The sequence below is a fragment of the Wyeomyia smithii genome, chromosome 1 (assembly GCF_029784165.1).
Source record: "Wyeomyia smithii strain HCP4-BCI-WySm-NY-G18 chromosome 1, ASM2978416v1, whole genome shotgun sequence".
Taxonomy (NCBI): domain Eukaryota; kingdom Metazoa; phylum Arthropoda; class Insecta; order Diptera; family Culicidae; genus Wyeomyia; species Wyeomyia smithii.
The window spans coordinates 31,695,580-31,716,617 of record NC_073694.1 but is presented as its reverse complement, the minus strand read 5'-3'; the positions used below and the strand labels follow the sequence as shown (position 1 = coordinate 31,716,617).

The window sequence follows — 21,038 nt, the reverse complement described above, 5'->3', positions numbered from 1 at the left end:
TTACTTTTATCTTTCGATTTTTTTGACATTTTAGCACTTTGAATCTTTGAGTTTTGAATTTTTGAATGTTTTTGGTTTCCGTATTTTTTGATATTCAACTTCGCAACCTTTTGACGCGCATCTCCGTCGTGTTGGGCTCGGGGAAAGTGGTATCTGTGCCTGTGGTGAAGGTTATCACGACATAGAGCACGTTGTTTGGTCATGCCCTGTACACCGTGACGCCAGGTCTAGATTAATAGCTTCCCTGCAGGCCGAAGGTAGGCAGCCGGCTGTTCCTGTTTGTGATGTCTTGGCGAGCCGTGACCTATCCTACATGTCCCTTATATACGTTTTCCTGAAATCCATCCACGCCCCAGTTTAGTCCTATCCCCTTCCGCCTACATCCAACCAAACGACAAGAACACGTTAAGACCCCGGATCCGGAAACAGAAATCAGACCCGCACGATACTCTCAAGGCCCGATGGAAACAACCCAATATGCCAGTCCGTAATATCTTGGCCCAGCAGCGGAACAAATTTAATATGCTGCTTACCTATGGCAATGAAAACCATCAAACAGCAAACCTGTGCTTTTAATGCAAAATATTCTAGTATTAAGTTAGATTTAGTTTCAGCTCGTAGTCGGCAGCGAGGATAAAAAATTTGCTTTTAGTTATTAAGATACTTTAGAAAGTAAACTACCAGATATAATTGGCGCCGTTAAACATTGAATTGTATTTGTGCCGTGTCAAATAAATTATAGATGAAGAAAAAAAAAAACTTCGCAACTTTTCCTTTTTTTTTTGAATTCTCAACTGTTTGATTTCTTTTACCTTTTTATACTCTTTTTTTGTTAACTGTTTGCAATTTAAGTATTTCTGAAATTTTACTTATGTTTTCTTTTTCTCTTTTAGAAATGTTTTCATTTTCTTACTTTTTTCTTTCCTCTCACTTTTTGTCCTTTTGACTTCTTCATAGTTTCATGTTTTTAGTTTTTTATTTCTATTTACTTTTTACTTTTCATTTCTCTCTCAATTCACAAAAAAACTTTTTCGACGTAAACTTTAAAACTGCAAGAATCTTTGGTTTTTGTACTTTCAAACCCTTAAACGACCCTTGTCGACTTCTCAACTTGCCAAATCTTTTTTTTTTTGTTAGGGAATTAGAATTACGTTGGTCATTGATGAGAACTTTTGTAATAAAAGCCAACATCTTTGATATTAGGATTTTCTAACTTCATGACATTAACACTTTTACCTTACCAGAAATATTTGAGTATTTCTGATTTTTTTTCTAATTACAGTTTTTACATTTCACCACTTTGTTCTTCTGATAATGTTTTCATTTTCTCACTTCTTGACTTTTCTTTTCCCACTCACTTTTTACCTTTAACCGTTTTTCAATTCAAACTCTGATTTCTTCATATTTTTACATCTTTACTGTACTTTTAAGTTTTGGGTATTTTTTGTGCATTTTCTCCCTTTCTTGTCTTCGATATTTTCAGGCCTTCGATATTTGGACTTTTTGACTCGTTGATTTAGAGTCTTTCAAATTCTTGACTTTTTTCCATGTTTGGATTTGTAACATTTGTAACATTTTGATACTTTTTGATTATTCATAATACTCAAATTCAGCAAGCCGTGCATGACGACAAAATCAATGACCAAAGCTCCGGAAAACAAGGAAGATCTTGAAAAACAACCAGGATTTAAAGAAATAGTTGAAAAAAGTGTGTGAGAAATGTGGTGCAAGTGTTGTACGAGATTTGATGGGTAGGGTTAAGACCTAGTTGCGAACATTTATATCCGACTTGAAGATTTTTTTTTTTCGTAGTTTTGGTGATATTTGTTGTATTTTTTCGAGTACGGTCTAAGAACTATGAACTAAGTGACGAAGAAGGTGGCTGTTCTTGAAACAACAGACAAATGCTGTACAATATGAGTTAAACATTATGAAAAAAATACGTGTGAATAAATAATCCTACATAAAATGGATCCAGTTGTCTGCTCATAAATGGTGTACAATCGTCCCGAAACGAAATTGGAGCGGAAAATGATACCCAGCTTTAGAAACAAATGCTTAACAACATTTGCTTCGCAATCAAAGTTTGAAAAGATGATTTGACGAAACTTTTGCATTGCTTAATGAAGTCTTCAAGGCTTTGAGCACAGTATCATTTCTCTGCCAAGCCAACACATTTTTCTTTGAAAATTAGTAAACTGATCGCTTGGAGACTGCAAGGAAAGGCTGCTAGTTCTAAAAAAAAGCCGGGAAAGAAGACACTCTCACAGCAGATTAATTTGTCTGTTTCGTGATTGTTTCCTAGGAAGCAGCCTGTGATTATATTATTCCAAGCATTTCTAAAGTATTTGCGTACCTACTGTTGAAATACGGATGCAGCACAGCACCTTCCGCGAACCGAACGACCGACGACGGGATAGCAACAGCGAAATGGTGACGTGACTGTGCAAAAATATGACGGACGACATCGTCGTTTTCGTTGATTTTCCGATGACACCGAAGAATTAGGTATATGAGGCTATCAGTCGATGATGAGGCAAAAATATGCGCACGAAATAGAAAGAGCTTAAGTTGATTTAAATTTTTCGTTTCTCATTGTGTCTCGTGTTGTAGAGCCTAACCTTTGAGCGGACTTATCACTTGATCCTAATTTTCAATTTACAGCTTAAATTATTTCTCGCCATTTTGCGCTACTTGTTTTAGGTTATGACCAACGAAATTTAAAGGACTGTGTGTGTATAATGCACAGGGGGAGAATAGTTTGATTTACGTACATTCAACTAAGAGGTTCTTTATCGTCATCATCAATTCGCTTTGCAAGCTAGAAACAGGTCACGAAAATGGCAAACTCTTTTGTACTCTGCGATGGAGGTTATTAAAGTGAACAATAGGCTAATCTACCTCCTTCAACCAGGTTATGTGCCTTTGAGCAACATTTCGTAACGCGAAACTAGGCGTTACAGAATTCAAACAGGAAAGGGATTTTTGGCAGATTTGGGTCACTGCATAGTGCTAAAGTGTCGTATCGGAAGTTACTCAGCCGTAATGACGGAAAATTTAGGCAATTAAAATTAAATGAACCTTTTTTGCACCACTTGAGATTGTTTCAAGGGGAACCAGTGTTTTCGGCTTCAATTGCAAGGGTTTCCTATTTGTTTCCATGGTTATCCTTCTCCATCTCCTCTGGTTATAATACTCCTCGCGAAAGTTTGAGGTTAGATTCCACTCACTACTCCCAAATAATCTGGTCGACTTTCATTACAAGAAATCAATTTTTCCCGAACTATTCGCTCAATGCTAGGACATTTACAAAGGAAGATAGAAATTTCAACGCCAGGAATGTTCGGACAGCAATCGAAACCGTGCCCATTTCGACCTTCACACGGTCGTTGTTGGTTCATGGCTCAAGTTATGTACAAATCTGCTCATATCAATATCAAACCTCCTAATAAATCTTACCATTTTTATTCGAGCGCGACAGTAAGCTGCAGCCTATTTTTACCCGAGACTTTGTTTGTGGGGCTTTCACTGAAGGGTGTTTTTCACACAATTGCATTCACTCTCACTTTTACTACGGATGGTAAACAAATCTAATTATATAATCATTTTTGTGTGGCTTCATACTGTTAATAAAATATTCAAGTGTCAAGACATAATTCTTAGAAAAAGAACAAAACCCGCATAAAAATAAGCTAGCGAATGACGAAAATATTATACAAATGCAACGAGTTTGACAGTTGTTTGTTTGCTTCACTTTCATCCGATTTGCACAGTGCAAAGTACACCAATACAAGCATCATTGATGAATTCTATGGATTCTTGCTCGGCAACACCAACATACCGATCTTTGAAAATGCCGGTTCCTACAATAGTATTATTTTTTTCTCAGCCGTCGTGAAAAAGTGAAATTTAATTCGCATGTGATAGAAAATGACAAAATCGGTGAAGCCTGGAAAAAGAAAAAAAAAATATAATAACTCCAAATTGAGCTCACTGAACAACGCTTCAAACGAATTTGAATACACCGAACTTTCTTAAACTCACCAAAACTGCAACCCAACGTTATTGACCAATCACCCGGAGGATGATAAAATAGTTAACTTTTTTGTTGACTCCAAAAAGAATGCGATTAACTGTTTCTCGGAAAGTTATGTCAAATGTTGCGCAAAACCAGGTCTTACAAGAAAAGTTAGAGCATTCTCCCGAAAGCTCATTACGCCAGAAAGTTTATAATTCGATTGATGTCCTTTTCTCGCATCAATTGCTTGCATAATACCCTTCTTCAGAGTAGATTACCACCGGTTTCTCGCTTTCCGACCTAATAAACCCACTCTTCAAATAAAAACCACTTTACGCTACTCTTAACTCCAATTGTAAATCACGTCGCGCGATTCCCTCCAAAGTAAATATATGTTTTGCTTCGCTTCAATTGTCGCTTTCCAGTGGAGCGAAGCAAAATTTAATATATATCAAATTTTCACATTTGTGCAGCGACTGACCCTGCGGCTTACGGACAAGATTAGTCGGTCCCCCGTCTTGGCTGGATACTAGTAGCAGCTACTTACTAGCTTACTTCCCACTAGCTTGCAGCATACCGAAACGGATAGCGAACATAAGCTTTTGCCGAACGAACGCGCAAAGGGCGTATCATTGGCTTGGCCCGGCTCTGGCAGGACAATCCTTGTATACTTTTCTTGGTACATGACATCATGGGGTGTAATTTTTCATTTCCTGTGTTTGCTCTCGACTGCTTCTGCTGCTGCTGCTGCCCCTGTTCCGTCATTGTGACAGTGCCGAGTGACGAGTTTGTTCAGTGATAAACTTTGAACTTTTTCGATCGGAACGACGAAAAGATGGGACTTCTTCCTTCGTTTTGTCGCTTTAATTCGTATCCAATGAGGAGGTTTACCAATGCGGGTTTGTGTCCAAAACGAGCTGAGTAGGAAATGCTGACTGATAGAGAAATATTCTTTTTGAGTCATATTTTTCTTACAGCGGCATAACTATTATATGGCGACCGTCACCGTGAGTTGTAGGTAGAAAACTTGAATACTTTTTAAAGCATCTCTTTCACAGAAAACTAATAGAATACAATTATTCACCTTAATGTGGCAAACGTAGAAACTTTTCCATTCCAGTAAATTATCAGGACAGTGCATTATACACCGGAACATGAGTCGGAAACAGTTTGTTAGATTGCAATTAGTGCAATTCAATGGAACACAACTCCAATAAAATGAGGTTTACGGTTGTGACTAAAACCTTAATTACTTTGAATTAAATACTGGTTTGGGATTTTCTGAAACTTCTGAAACTAACTATCTCTTCTAACAGTAAAACTACTCGATTTGTTTCTTATTTATTTTCCTCAGTCTGACCGATTCAGCCATGTGGGCAGGCTAAAAAAACTTAACTTCAGCAGATTGCTGGGGAATGTTCTTTCGAGCGGAAACAGAAGGGCAGTAACTTTTATGATGTAAATATTGGCATTTTTATGATAATACGAGAGAAGCTGCGATAAACATGTGCTGATGTTTTTTATGGACAAAGATTGATTTTTTTGTGTTGTTGTTGTTCTGGCAGCTAGCTTCTATGATGACGTCATCAAATAGTAAACCAGTTTACTTCTCTGCCCCAATTGCCAACTGATCCTGTTTTTTTTTTATTTCGATTCGAACATCGATTGAAAGTGTTATCACCAAATCAATTTCATGTTAATTAAATTCGAGCCTCTGTTGCTTTACATTTCGTTTTTTTGCCTCACCGGAAAGCGCTTGCTATCCATCGCCACCAGTTTCGGTGCAAACAATCAGTGAAAATAAATACCTCTCCGCCTGGTACCTAGTGAACTTTCGATTGATTGTTGGTTTTTCCTTTGTAAGCCAAACAAATATATCCGACTGTTTCTTGCCGGTGCCAATCGGCGTGATGTTGGCGCCTAGTGGATTGAGGTTTCACCTGTGCCGAGAGAATAAACGATTTACCTGTGTGCGCTTTGAGATACACATTTGCTTGATCCGATATTCAAATAATGCTTTTGATACATGGTACGAAAATATTAAAAAGTATAGAATATTCAAATCAGCTTGGCGCGGATCAGCGCAGATTGCCGGAAGGATTTCAGCGTTCACTCAGGGCTGCGTGACCTTCGGCAATATTTTCCACTGGTGATAAATTCAGTGTGAAAACGCTGTCACTTAGCGAGGAAGATATCATTTATAAAGTAAGTATCCTTCGTTATACAAGCTATTGAAGTGTGATTTGAAATATTGCGCTGATAACGCGGGTTATTTGAGCTTGCTGTTTAATTTGGAGTGAACGATGGTGAAAAAATAACAAATTTCCTATATAAAAACCTGAAGCTACTTTGGTCACATGAACGAACCAATTCAATAGAAACACACCCCGCCAAGTGCACCTACAGGAATAAAATAGACCCCAAACGTGGTTTTTAGCCTCTTATCCAGCCACTCCTAACCCAACCTCCACGCGGTGCCAGCTGGGATACGATCAACCAAGGGAAGATCGGATAACCTACCTCGGTGGGAACTTGGTTGTATGCTGACAGGGAAGGAGGGCTTTTCCGAGTTTCCGAGCGTCTGTCCTCCATGTTGGGAGCGGCTCAAAACGGCGTCTGTACTCCAGGTTAGGTGCGGCCGATTATCGTCCTTATGCCAACGTGGGACTCTAAACAGTGTTGTGCACGATGGTCCTCCGGCGAGACAGCGGGTTGGTGCGCAGGCCTTACAGGCCGCCACCGTAAAACACTCACAAGTAATGAATGAGGAACAAAGAAATTCGGACTGGAACAATCGGCACAGACCCATGCAACGAAAACGGACTAACGATTAGAAACTCGGGATGTGGAACTGCCTATCTCTCAATTTCCAAGGGAGCAGTGCTCTTCGAAGTTTTGAAATCCCGCAGGTTCGACGACGTAGTGCTGCAGGAATGGCCATGCAAACTACCAGAGCTGTGGTAACACAACTGAGCTGGGAACAGCTCTTATAGTGATGGGCGAGATGCGGAAACGGGTGATTGGGTGGTGGCCAATCAGCCCTCGCATGTGCAGATTGAGAATCAAGGGCCGATTCTTCAACATCAGCATCATAAACGTTCACAGCCCTCACCTCGGAAGTACCTAAGGCGACAAGGATGAACTCTACGCGCAGTTGTGAGTACGACCACTGCCCAAAACATGATAGCAAGATCGTCATCAACGATTTAAACGCTCAGGTCGGCCAGGGGGAGGAATACAAACTGGTGATTGGAGGGTTCAGCGCGCACTAGCGGACCAACGAGATGGGCCTAAGACTCGTCGACTTTGCCGCCTCCAAAAACATGACCGTGTGTAGTACCTGCTTCCAGCACAACCTCCTACACAAGCACACCTGGATCACCAAATCAGACGGAAACACAAATCGACCATGTTCTGATTGTTTGTCGGCACTTCTCAGACATCATCGACGTCAGATCCTATAGGAGCGCTTTCGTCGACTCGGACCACTATCTGGCGATGGTTAAGAACAGCATTGGGTACCGACACCCGCTCCGGTTAGATCTCGCGCGACTGAAGCAACCTAACATCACCGAAAACTACGCGCATTCGCTGCGCTGCCGGAAGAGGACCAGCTGGAGGAAGGTCCTCTCGAGGACTGTTGGAACACAATTAAAACAGCCATCAACAGCGTAGCGGAGAACGTCATCGGACATGTGGGACGAACCCAACGGAAGGAGTGTTTCGTAGGCGAATGTAGGAGGGTGATGGACGAGGAGAATGCAGCGAGGGCGGCTAAGATGCGCAGTGCCACTCGTCAGAATGTGGAGAGACACCGACAGAAAAAGATGCAACGAACCCAAATTTTCCAGGAGAAGAAGCGCCTCCTGAAGGAGGAGGAGTTTGCAAAGCTGGAACAGCTGCATCATTCTCAGGAAACGCGAAAGTTCTACCAGAAACTCCACGCATCCCGCAGAGGCTTTGTGCCGCGAGCCGAAATGTGCCGGGATAAAGGTGGTAGCATTCTGACGGACGATCGTGAGGTGACCGAAAGGTGGAAGAAGCACTTCGACGAACACCTGAATGGCGCCAAGGCAAAGGACCATGGCAGCGAAGCAAGCGATCTCGTCTATGCGGCAAACGTAGAAAGTGTGCCAGCCCCAACGATAGGCGAAGTTAAGGATGCCATCAAGCAACTGAAAAACAATAAATCGGCTGAGAAGAAGGGCCTCGGAGCGGAGCTTATTAGGATGGGCCCAGAAAAGCTGGCCACTTGTTTGCACCAACTGATTGCAAGAATTTGGGATACAGAACAGCTACCGAGTGAGTGGAATGATGGGGTTATCTACCCTATCTATGAAAAGGCGACAAATTGGACTGTGGGAACTATCGTGCGATCACCGTCCTGAATGCCGCCTACCAAGTGCTGTCCCCAATCATTTTTCGCCGCATCTCACCCTTAGCCAACAGATTTGTGGGAAGTTATCAGGCAGGCTTCGTGGAAGGACGATCTACGACGGACCAAATCTTCACCATACGGCAGATCCTCCAGAAATGCCGTGAATACCTATTTATCGACTTTAAAGCCGCTTTTGACACTATCGACCGGAAAAAGAAAACGGCTTTTCGGAGAAGCTGATTAGACTGATAAAGGCTACGGTGGATGAGACGCAGTGCTGTGTGCGGATTTCAGGTGGATTGTCTGGTCCATTTGATTCCCGCAAGGGGCTTCGACAGGGTGGTGGCCTCTCCTGCCTGTTATTCAACATTGCGCCACAGGGTGTAATGAATCGAGCGAACATCAACACGCGGGGTACGATATTCAACAAACCCAGTGAATTCGTTTGCTTTGCTGACGACATGGACATTGTAGGCAGAAGGCAGAACAACAGCGGCGGTAGCAGAACAGTACACCAGACCAAAACGGGAAGCAGCGAGGATTGGCTGGTAGTTAAAAACGTCTTAAACGAAGTATATGCTAGTCGGCAGAACCGAAGCTAACCGATAACGCCTAGGCAGTAGCATTACCATCGACGGGTTGAGGTACCTCGACGAGTTTATCTATCTTGGCCCGCTGGTAACTGAGGACAATGATACCAGCCATGAGATCTGGAGGCGTGTTATCAGCGGAAGTCGCGCCTACTATGGCCTCCAAAAGTAATTGCGGTCGAACGGACTAAGACCTGTTCAAAACGCTCATAACACCGGTTGTTTTCTACAGGCATGGAGCGTGGACAATGCTCGAGGAAGATCTGCCAGTGCTCGGAATTTACAAGTTACCCTTGAGGCTCCAGCAAATTTCGCAACATTGCATTTTTTTTTTTTCAAGAAAAACGCTAAAAAACGCTGACTCAGTACACTTTGAAAAACCATAGAAAATTCAAATTTTGTCATAAAGCTCTAAAAATTTGGATTCTGACACTTCAATAGTATACAACTATACTTCAAGATACAATTGAAATGAAATTCGCATTTTCATTTTTGGGTCGATGGCCAGCGATTCCCCACTGTGCGGCGGCGTGCAGGAGAACAGAATATGGAGGCGGAGGATGAACCATGAGCTCACGCTGCTTTACGGCGAACCTGGTATTAGGTGGTAGCTAAAGGTGGTTAAAGCTAACCGGATTCACTGGGCAGGGCTTGCTGCTAGAATGCCGGACAACTACCCCGCTAGGGTGGTGTTTGCCTCGTATCAAATAGGAAGAAGACGACCAAGGGCGCAACGAGCAAGATGGATACGCCAGGTGGAGCGGAATCTGACGGGAAGTACACGGCAGCCAATAACCGAGTGAATTAAAGAAACTTTGTGAATCAGGGCATATCATTATGACGGAATGCCAAATAAATATTAACTGTAGTGTATTTTGCACAGGTTAGGGCAATACGAACAGATGGACCATTGCTCATTTGAGCATGAGCATGAGCATGAGCATGATTGACCGCCTGCGGTTGCTACTCAGTTTTTGCCAGAGCAGCTGTATTTACACAGAGAACCAACGGATCCATCCATGACATCCATCCTCAATGTGTAAAAACTGGTGACCTTAATCTTTTTAATAGGCAATACCAGCGCCGGCCGCATACGAATGCAGGTCAATGAAGGAGTGTGTACAGTGCTTTTTCGATTTTATCACGGTCAAAAAAAATTTTACCGTGAATTTGGCGAAACCGTGAATTTAGCGAAATGATAAAAATTAATTTTTTTGTGTTGGATTCAATTGAAATTTATGATATTTTGAGTAAAATGATACACTTGCATAGTTGAATGGAATATAAGTCCAAGACACAAATGAATAAACAAGAAAAGGTAAGTTTTTGATATTTTTCTCCATTAAATTTTCGCGGACTTTTTCATGGCTATTATACATACAATATCAATATGAATTGTACTGCTTATTCTTTAGCATAGCTAGCAGGGTCTAATGCTTGTTTATGTGAAATTGTGGAAACGCTAGATTTTATAATTTTTAAAACCACGCTCTATGTGGACCAAACTGTAGGGATTTTTAGGTTGTTAACAGATCTTCTTTCTCAACTGCTCGAATAATACGTGATTTTTGCTTCAAAGTCGATGAAATACGTATTTCACGGTTCATTTTTCTCAAAGTTATGACACAAATTATTTGTAACAGATATGATTTGGTTGCCTCAGAAAATTGATCAAATGAATTGAGTTCATAAAACTATACACATGCAAGGACACAAGGCACAAATGAAAATGATGTTTCGAATACATTTTCTGCAACTGAAAGTACATCATTCTTATTTGAATATTTTTTTTAAAGTGTGATAAAAACGAAAAAAAAACCGTGAGAAAATCGAGCGTGAATTTGGCGAGTAGTGATAAAAACGACTGTTGATAAAAGCGAAAAAGCACTGTATAGGAATATGTTAACGTGATACTCGCTTCATTGGAAGCCGAGAACACCTCTGCACTTCTACGAGAAATCACTGGGATGTTGGAAAAAAGGGCTAGGGTTTGCAGCAGGATTCGTTTTGGTAAACAATGCACACTGGGGAATCGCTGGCCATCAGCCAAAAAGATTTTTTTTCGTTAGCTGTTTCATAATATTTTTCCTTTATTGCTATAACATTCAAGTCTCTAAATCCAAAATTTGGGCACAATATCATGAAATCTGAATTTTTTATGATTTTTCAAAGCTTGGCAAACTGACGTTTTTTGTCTTTTTTTTTGAAAAAAAGTACATTGCTTTGAAACACTCTGTAGCTTTAATGATAGCTTGAATTCTTTTGACGTCAAAGGAAAAGTTGTTGTAAATATTGTGCAAAACAAACCCTTTTCATTAGATATTGTATAATTTGGTTATTGCAGGACTGACACTAAAAAATTTTTTAAAAAACGTAATTTTTTGTAGAAAAGTATCTTAAAAGTTTAGTTGCCGCAGTTTGCCACGGTTGTGACTGCATTCAAAATTTAGGTAAAAACGTAAGCTTTCGAATGCATAATGTCCGCTGTAGCGCAAAACTGCGTAAATTGTCACTTTAGTGAAAAAAGTGATAGCAGATTTTTTTAGTTTTTATTTTTGAAGTTGAAACTTCATCCAAGATTAATTTTAATCATAACCATGATACCCCATTAATGAAAATTTATGATATCGTACTCAATCCGTAAGGATAAAACATAAATTTGGGCAGAAATCACAAAATTTATCAATGAAAAGTTTTAAAATAGGTGTTAAACAAGAAAACAGTAAACAAATCTTTATGAAATTTCAATTATGTCAAACTTTATCACTTTCTGCAAATTTAAAACAATATTAAAAATATTCAGCCCTTTTCAATTTATGATCATAAAACTATTTAAACTAATTGAAGTGTCAAATACTAGCAGCAAATTCATACCATCAAACTCCGGCTAACAATAGTCCGTTTACAGATTGCTTTTGCTTCGCACTCATTTGCATACAAAAGTAAAGCACACAGTTTGCTGTATGAGGAAAAGCAAAGAACATTCGTCGCCTTCCGCATCTTTTCGTATTCATTTAGATCGTTATGTGATTTCAGTGTCTTGGTTTTCAAATTCATAAATTCGGTAAATTTTATTATGGAGCCTTCAACTTCAGCGGCACCACCTAATTTAATGTCTAGTAAAGGTATGTTTAGACTATCTGATATTTTCATCTGATTCGAGCTGATATATCGAATGCAATGTTGGTTCACGTTTACACCTATTCGATATTGTGATTCGACATGCCGTTCGATGTGTCGAATGGAATAGGAACGTTTCTATTTTTCGTTCGGCTCCAAGAACATAGCAACCTTTGAATTTTTTCCAGTTTTTTGTTTTGGCTTTCCATACCAAACATCATTTACGTTTTTGTGTGCTGGCAAACATTGAAAAGAAAAAAGGATTCATTTGACATTCATTTGGCAGTTCTTCCTTTCGACTTGTGCAAGCAGTGTGAACACCGCCATACGAACAGATTCGACAAAGCATGTCGAACGGTAAATCTAGCAGACTCGAACTTCGCAGTGGTCAAAATCAGACCGACATGTCTAATAGTCTAAACGTACCTTAAGTTGCCGATTCATGGATTTATACATGTGTTTACATGTCCTCTTCAACCATAGAAACCGAATTAGAGAGACAACATTTATATGAAACAATGAAACATCGAAAATCACAAGAAGAAATGAAAATAGCAGCGAGAGAATTTTTCCCTGCTGATAAGTATAATGAATTTCAAATTCTCTGGAAATAATTCAACACAAGATTTAAGCGATCACAGCGGAAGATGGTGATGATGATGATGACTTTTTCAATTTGTAATTAGTTTGTATTACTTATGTTGTCTCAGTTTATTAAAAATATATATATATATATATATATATATATATATATATATATTTAGGCAAAATTTGTTTAGTTTGAGGGGTCGTTCATAAATAACGTTTTTTTCCAATGGGTAGGACGCCCGGTGGCACTACTTGTGGTCAAAGATCATATAATTCTATAAAAAAGGAAATAAGTGCCAAAACGTATTAAAAATTGGATTTCGTGCTCTATGGACGGCTTCAAACAAAAAATGGATGCCAAATTCGTGTTCAGCGCCCTAAAATTATGTAAATACCAAGTTTTTGTCGCATTTATCGACACTTTTTTTGCTTGGCCAGCCTTTGTATGGAGTCGCCCCACTGTGCGATGCTCTGAACTCGAGCCCCGGTGCGGTCATAATAACATAATCGAATATTCGGACATCTCCTTATGATGTCATTTATGGCAAATTAGAAGTGTAGTATAGAGAAGATATACAAGTAAAGCGGAGTGTTTGATTGATGGTTTCCAACTAATTCACATACGCGTATTATCAACTCGCGACATTCAGAGTGTTGAGAATAAAACACCGGACTCATTAGGGAAAACAGTATGAATTGGTATATATTTTTTCGCATATTTCTCACGTTTATGTAATTATACTGGGAACAATCGCAAAAGCGCTCGATATCGTTATTTGAACTGGAAACTACGCGCTACTTGGTTGTTTCGCTCATAGAACGTAAATTATGTACGATCGCGTGTAAAGAAATATTTTCAAACTCGAGTGTTGTCTCTCGTAATTATTGCCCTCTGTCGACGCAAAGCTTACCTATGAATTGTGAAAGCCGGCAAAGCTTCATGCATCCAACACAAGAATCCAAAAAAATGCAAACGCATATAAGAGGGTCAACACAGTCCCAAATTATTGCGGATTCGTGCTACTTCGACACAAAACCTAGTCAAAATTATCGAAAAATGTCTATATAAGCTCCTTAAAAGCTGGAAAAATCGAAAAATAAAAACACCAAATCTTAAAGAAATAATTTTATTCAATTCACTTAACTCAACTAGTCAAAAAATATCAATCGATGAACTATAGTCGAAAAATATCGATCGTTACATTATCGCCTCACATCCCTACCAATAATGGCCAAACGGTTCACGTTTCGCAGTACTCAAATTTCCAATTAGACCCGGTTTGCAAAAACCTTTGCATAAAATGGCAACCAACTCCAAATAAACAAAATACTCCATGAATAAAACAGAATACTTAGCGTAAATTTCCTATCCTTGATTGAAAGCTAATAATAAATATTTTACTGCAATCACATCACGTAGTTATTTGGCGTTTCCTTTCATTCGACTAGAAACAAAAACATAGCATAGCACACATCGATGAGTGAGAACGTTTCTACGGTGTGGCAGTGTGTGTGCAGCGAAACTTGTAGTTAATAACAAAGATGTGGATTCTCTCAATTGCAATTTTGTCATAATCCCTAGTAAATCACTTAACTCTGAACAAATCTGTATATTCGGAAGCTGTGACTTCGAACTGATCACAACTTGGAGGCATTCTGGGCCATATAACTTCAATTTTATATCACTACCAGCAAAATCCATAACTCGCGAACGTATCACTACCGACAGATAGAGCTCAAAATTCAATATTTGTTCAAAAGCTAAAAAAATCATGAAATAAAGCTTGACAAAATACCCACAAAATTATGTCAAAGTTTTAGTTATTTGAATCTAGAAAATATTTGAAAAGATTCTAGAAAACTAGCTTATAATTAATATTTCACGGAAGATAGAAAAAATCTACTCAAAATCCGAAAAAGAACAACTCAACTACAGTAACTATTCGCTAACTGGGCACGCTTTAACTGGGCTTTTTTTCAACTGGGCGCGATAATTTTGTAGTTGTGGCATCTCTATTTGGCGATCAACTTGAGAACGCAAGCCTTTCATCAAGTTGTCGCGAAGCAGCGTTATCCATTGAACTCCCCCTCGGCGTTGAGATGATATCCTAGTTAGCGAGCGAGATCTTCAGAGGGAGAGATAAGTGATGAAAAAAAAAACGCTGGTTTGGCAACTAGGTTTCACATATCAGAGGTGCCAGATCTCTTCTCAAAGCGCAATGTTCACTAACTTTTTTATTCGGCTCGTATAACTGATGGTGACGGTAGAAGTCCTAGGGAATAATAAAGTGCATCACAAAAACCGTGAAGATGTTAAATTTTATGTTTATATTTAATTTTATATACTTTCATCATTATTCTGTAGACCATACAAAGGGTTTGTGAACCACCAGTTAAAAATCACTGTGATGAAGCAACTTTGGAGCATTCTCAATTCATGTTTGAGCAATAAAACATGAAAAACGTGTAAAAATAAATATATTCTTTATTTAACCTTTTTGCAATACCTTTCAATGTGTTGCCTTTCTTGTTCGTTTGGCTCACAACCAGGGTTGATAATTCCTGACACTCTTGAGTGAAAGTGAAAAAAAGCATCCATAAACGTTATTTTTTTACAATCCTTTCAAAGTTCTCCCTTCCCGCTTTTTGCATGGAAGTGAACTGTCAAAACACCTCATTATATTTCATGCGATGGAAGCAAGACAACAAAATCAGTTTATCAGTTAACGAAGATTGTCAAGGCATCGGTCAGTGTCAGTGAAAAAGTGTTTCGGTGAGGTTCATTTTGGTTGAGTGGACTGTTTGTTTTTCTTTTTCGCTTTGAAGTGAAGATCATTTGGTTAGATTTGTCGTCAAATTTTATTCCGTAACCGTGAACGATGCGCGCGATCTATTTCATCTGAGTATAACAGCACGTTACTAGGACGAAAATCTAGTGTATCTGAAAGAGTGCTGCGATCATTGGAAGTGAAAATTGAAAATGATTGGCTATAATTTTCGAAGAATTTTGCTGGGGAAAATTACTTTTATCAGCACTGCTCACAACACTCTCTTCGCATATCTCTCCCTCTGAGTATTGCTAATTTCAATAACTGGGAAGTGCTCGTCGCCCAGTTAGCGAACAGTTGCTGTATTGTCAAAATTATAAATAAACGTTTTTGTATATATGAACACACTGCACTTATCTTATACATCGAGTCAGCATTCAGCGAACAAAGCATTCCGTTACTTCTTTCACCACTCGCACGCAAACTATTACACCGTTTCCTTGGTGATGGTTATCACTTTCGAGGAAAAGCGTTCCGTCACCGGATGAAGTGGCGCTCCACCACCGGGTGAATAATCATTATACAATCTTACTTGCACAACGTTGACTAATCTTCACACATTCATAATTGCAGGTTCCCGGTCACTTCTTCTCTCACTAGGCACCAGTTTGCAGCTTTTATTTCGAACTGCATAACAATATTCATTACTACCTTTACCTTATTTATAGCACACTTTTTTCTCTGCAGATGAAACTTTACGGTCCAAAACCAGTGATAAAAGGAAAAGATCCACGCACAACAGCAAAGAAAATGATGATTAAAATTCTCTCCAAGTTCTTAAGCACTTTAGCACGTTAAACCGGAAAATATTTGCGAATTTTCTAGTCAGACACAAAAAAATCGCAAGCGAAATCGTTTTTTACATCCACTCGCGGTCGCAGCTTGCTACGCTCTCCCGGAGAACATACTCGGCAAGATGGACCATTGCTCATTTCTGCATAAACTATTGAAATTTACCCAAACTATTCATGCCAGTCGCAAACCAACAGAATTTTGTGAATTTCGAGGTATTTATATATTGAAACAATAGTTAGTTATTTTAGAAATAATCAAACTATGCTATTGGGATGTGTAAGAAAGATTCCGGTTGCTACCGTTCATAACTGAAATTCGAATTTCAACATGTAAAAAAAATAAGAAGAGATTTGAGAAAAAATATGGAAAATGTTCGTTATTTTGTGCTGAAATAAAATAGATGAATTTATATGAGACTAGTTTATGAAATGTCAGTAGTAGTTGGTGTGCTGCTTTCTGCGGCTGAAAACATGAATATAAATAAGTTTTTACAACAACTATGCAGCTCTTGCTCAGATGTGTCACTCTCTTCCCCAACAAGTCACCGCATAAAGTCATCAAAACAGATAATCCACACGATCACACATCCACTCCCTTACTATCGTAACCCAATTCATCCCCGTCAGTTACGGGAAGTGTTAATTTTCTCATTTCATTCAAAGAAAAGAGCGGCTGAAGCGCATCGGGGGTTGAAAAAAAGTTTAGGGAAGTGACTCTAAGTAAAACAACGGGCCGTGATTGGTTTCGTCACTTTGAGTACAGTAATTTCGATGTTGACGCCTCCCCGCGTAAAAGAAGGCCAAAAACCCTCAAATTGGAGGAATCGCTCGACGGGGATCCATATCAAAATCAAACGCAGGAACAGCTTGCCTTGGTATTGAGAGATACCCCCAGGCCATTTCCAAGCGATTGCATGCTTTCGGAATGATTCAAAAAACAAAGAACTTGGGTTCCTTATGACTTGAAGCCAAGGGACGTTGAGAGTCGTTTTTTTACCTAAGAACAACTGCGCCAAATTCATCAGAGATCCGGTGGAACGATTTTGAACCATAAATAATGTCTGGTAATAATGTTTGAGTTGAAGAGAGAATGGATGAAAGTGACGAAAAAGTCGGCTTCACTATTGCGCAAAATGTTATGAGGGATCAAGGGAAAGGGGCGGGCTTTCAGCGATGGATAGGTAATTGCAGCAGCGAACTTAATGATGGCATTTTCTTACCTTTAGAAATCTTCAGTCAAAATTATTTTTTAAAGTATCTTAAGAAATGGTCATGTTTCGGAAAAAAGTACGAACAATGAACTATAATACAACGTATTATATATAACGTTTTTTATTTATAACGTTTTTTAACAGATTAGTTGATAGAAAACAAATATTAGGTTACGTTGATAGCGTGGCAATGCGTACAAACAGTTGACTACAGTTAAGATCTGAAAATGGAAAAAGGAAAAAAGAATGGAACAGTACAGCCCGGTTTCTCTAACTTGGCAAAAGAATAGTATGATTAACTTTTTTGTACGGAGAAAACCTCGTGGAAACCGAGGAATAAAATGATTTGATTGCATTCACATGTTATATTTTTAATTATATTTTAGAGCTTATTAAAATCATATGTGTCGAGTTTGACTTCACATTCTTTCGTTATTATTAAAATCGGTTCCTCTCATTTATATATTTTGATTACTTTTTCCGTATATAATCATTTTTACATATATTCTTCTACTTTCTTGCTCATTTAAGGCTCATCTGCTATCACATGTGATGAGAGAACGATAACGACCTTACCCGTGACAGCCAATTCGCCCTAAGTAGTCACGTGGGACTCATTAATATTAATCATCGGCCGAGATTGAACTTTTTCGTGCCCAAGATGAGCAATTTGATGTATACTCTTCAGTACTCGGACTACTTCAACAAATCGTGGCGCAATGATACGACACCAAGCGAAGAGACCACCCTAGTGGCCGGTACCAGTGTGGGTCAGTTCAATGAAACGTATGAAATTTATGCCCCCAACTATCCGTACGTTTCCTCCACCGAGGAGCAAAACTATATCGAACAGCTTAGCGAGCGGCTCAAGAATGGCTCCAACCATACGCTGTACGGAATCGGCCACCCAGTTTACCCGGTGGGCGAATGTAGCACCACCTATTGGGCTGGACTGTACTTCGAAATCACTAGCTACTTCCTGTATGTGTTAATATTCGTGACGGCCGTCATCGGCAACTCCATCGTGCTGTTCATCGTGCAGTCAAATCCTCGGATGCGCACCGTCACCAATTACTTCATCACCAATTTGGCCGTCGGCGATCTGCTCATGACACTGTTCTGTGTCCCTTTCACGTTCATTTCCTCGTTCGTCCTACAGTACTGGCCGTTCGGATTGGTGATGTGCCGGTTGGTCAACTACACGCAGGCCGTCTCCGTCCTGGTTAGCGCCTACACGCTGGTGGCCATCAGTGGCGACCGGTACATCGCCATCATGTGGCCGCTAAAGCCTCGGATTACAAAAACGTAAGCTGTGCAGAAAAATTTATTAAAATCTTGTCAGCATTCAGTTCCGGTTTGATTTTTTTATTCTTTTCTCTCTCTCTCTTTGTGTTTCTCCTTCCGGCAGATGTTCCAAAGTTTTAATAGGAATCGTGTGGATTATAGCGTTGATTACGGCGGCACCCATCGCCATCTTCTCGACGCTCATTCGGCCAACCGAGTGGCACACGGTTTGCGATCTGTAAGTACTATTCGAAACAGTCCAAGTGTAGTTCGTTTGGGGAAACGAGGGAATATTTGATGCTGCTGAACACCGCCTCACAAAAACTATATCATTCCGCTCCCTCTTTCCACAATTCCAATCCCATTAGATTCATTATTTTGAGAAATAGTTCCCATAGCATTAAGATTGCACCTCTTATTCTCTAGGACCACGTTTATCATAAAACATGATCAAATAACATTTCAGAAAGAAGCAAATAACAACAAGAACATTTACACCCAATTTAACGTGTACCGGAAAAACCGCCAATACCGCATCCAAATGGCAATCGTCCCCAAAGTTCACAAGTCAAACCGAATCCATTCCGCTTCGCTTATCAGTCGACTGTCATCAAAAGCATTTTTGTCCGGAAACAAATGTCATAAATCTCCGGAACAAGTCCGAGTCCAATGTGCTTCAAATGGGTTCCTCCCATTATCTCTTCCGCAGACCAATTTGCAAAGAAATGTGGCCCTCGAAGGAGCAGGAAAGCTACTACACCACCACCCTGCTGATGACGCAGTTCGTGATACCCCTGCTGGTGCTGATCTACACGTACACCCGGATTGCCATCGTGGTCTGGGGCAAGCGGCCACCAGGCGAGGCGGAAAACTCCCGAGACCAGCGGATGGCTAAATCGAAGCGCAAGGTTGGTGAAACAACATATTTACTATTATATTTCATCTCCTGGGCTCATTCCGTCTACTTCTCATCAGCAGAAGTGGAGTTTTATGAAGCGCACATGCAGGAAAAATAACGATCGCATTTAGTTAATAAACGACGAATTTGCGCGCTGCTCCATCGACGACGGCAAATCGAGGGGAGCTGAATAAATGGGGATAAATTGTCGATCCATATTAACGCTTCTGTTTTGCGCACGTAATTTGGCGCGGCGGCAGCAGAACCTAGTGATTATATGCCATCATTCACCGCTGACAGGTGGGAGAGCGAATAATTGCATCGCACATGTCAGCTGGTGTTTAATTTTCACTCAAAAATAGGGTGGTTTACCGGTAAAACAAAAACCTGTAAAACCGATATTTTTTTCAATACCGAAATACCGGTATTAGAGAGGCGAAAAACCGGTAGTTTCGGTATTTTTCTTTAAATTGGAAAAAAAAACTTGTCTTAATATTCACAAATCATTGTTAGGCTAATGAATGCTACTCACTTAGGTAGGCTTTACAAATCGCATGACGATGTATATTTATAATAAATACATTTATACAGAAGCAACATGAAATATTAATTTACCCTTACCTATTTAACAATTTTTGTTATCTTTTTGTTTGTCCTGCTTGGATTCAGACGATGTGTCTGTGTGTATCGATAATATGTTAAAAAACTTTATATCAATAAAGCAAAACATTTATTTTTTAAGTAGAACAGCTAATCTCTTTACACACTCATACTCACAGAGGCAACGCGTGGGTTTTGAACCTACCAGTTCAACTACAAATTACGAAAATCATAGTTTGACGCAGCAATCATGTCAGCGAAAAAACGCAAGTTATTATTCATTTTGTGCCATTAAAAGTAAAACTAAAAAAATAATAAATAAATATAAATTGGGATTAGGAATTTATTTTTGTTGATAATAAGTGTTTACAGGATGAAATAATCAACCAATGAAGAATTTCATCCTAAAAATTACTGCTCCTTGAAAAAGTAAAATTTAAATAGTTGTAGCATGGTCAAAGCTTCGTCGCCCGTACCGCAGCGGGTTTTTATTAGCAACTAGCTGAATGTACCCGGCCGCACTCGTGTCAAAGTTTCTGCTTTTTCTATAATTTTCCATATTTTTACCAACCTCTCATTTCAAATATTTATTTCTATTTCAGTTACAAACTTGTTCATATGCCACATTTTTCGTTTCTACATCAGGAGCTAAAGTAATAAAATAATTATAATAATAAATAATTTGGACGAACTGTTTAAGGAGCATCGAACAAAATTAAAAAGTATTTA

At 39.4% G+C, this 21,038-nt stretch overlaps 1 protein-coding gene across 4 annotated transcripts in view; it reads left to right on the top strand.

The window, feature by feature from the left end:
• The window catches only part of LOC129724857 (RYamide receptor-like), a 309,108-nt gene that overhangs the window by 52,636 nt on the left and 235,434 nt on the right, over positions 1–21,038 (top strand). For all 4 annotated transcript variants that reach the window (XR_008727974.1, XM_055680112.1, XM_055680121.1 and 1 more), the window contains exons 2-4: positions 18,059–18,832; positions 18,936–19,049; positions 19,521–19,719. Coding sequence is in view for 3 of the 4 variants with exons in the window: in XM_055680112.1 (XP_055536087.1) it covers positions 18,189–18,832; positions 18,936–19,049; positions 19,521–19,719 (957 nt within the window). In the remaining variant the exon portion in view is untranslated. The remainder of the gene's footprint in view (positions 1–18,058; positions 18,833–18,935; positions 19,050–19,520; positions 19,720–21,038) is intronic.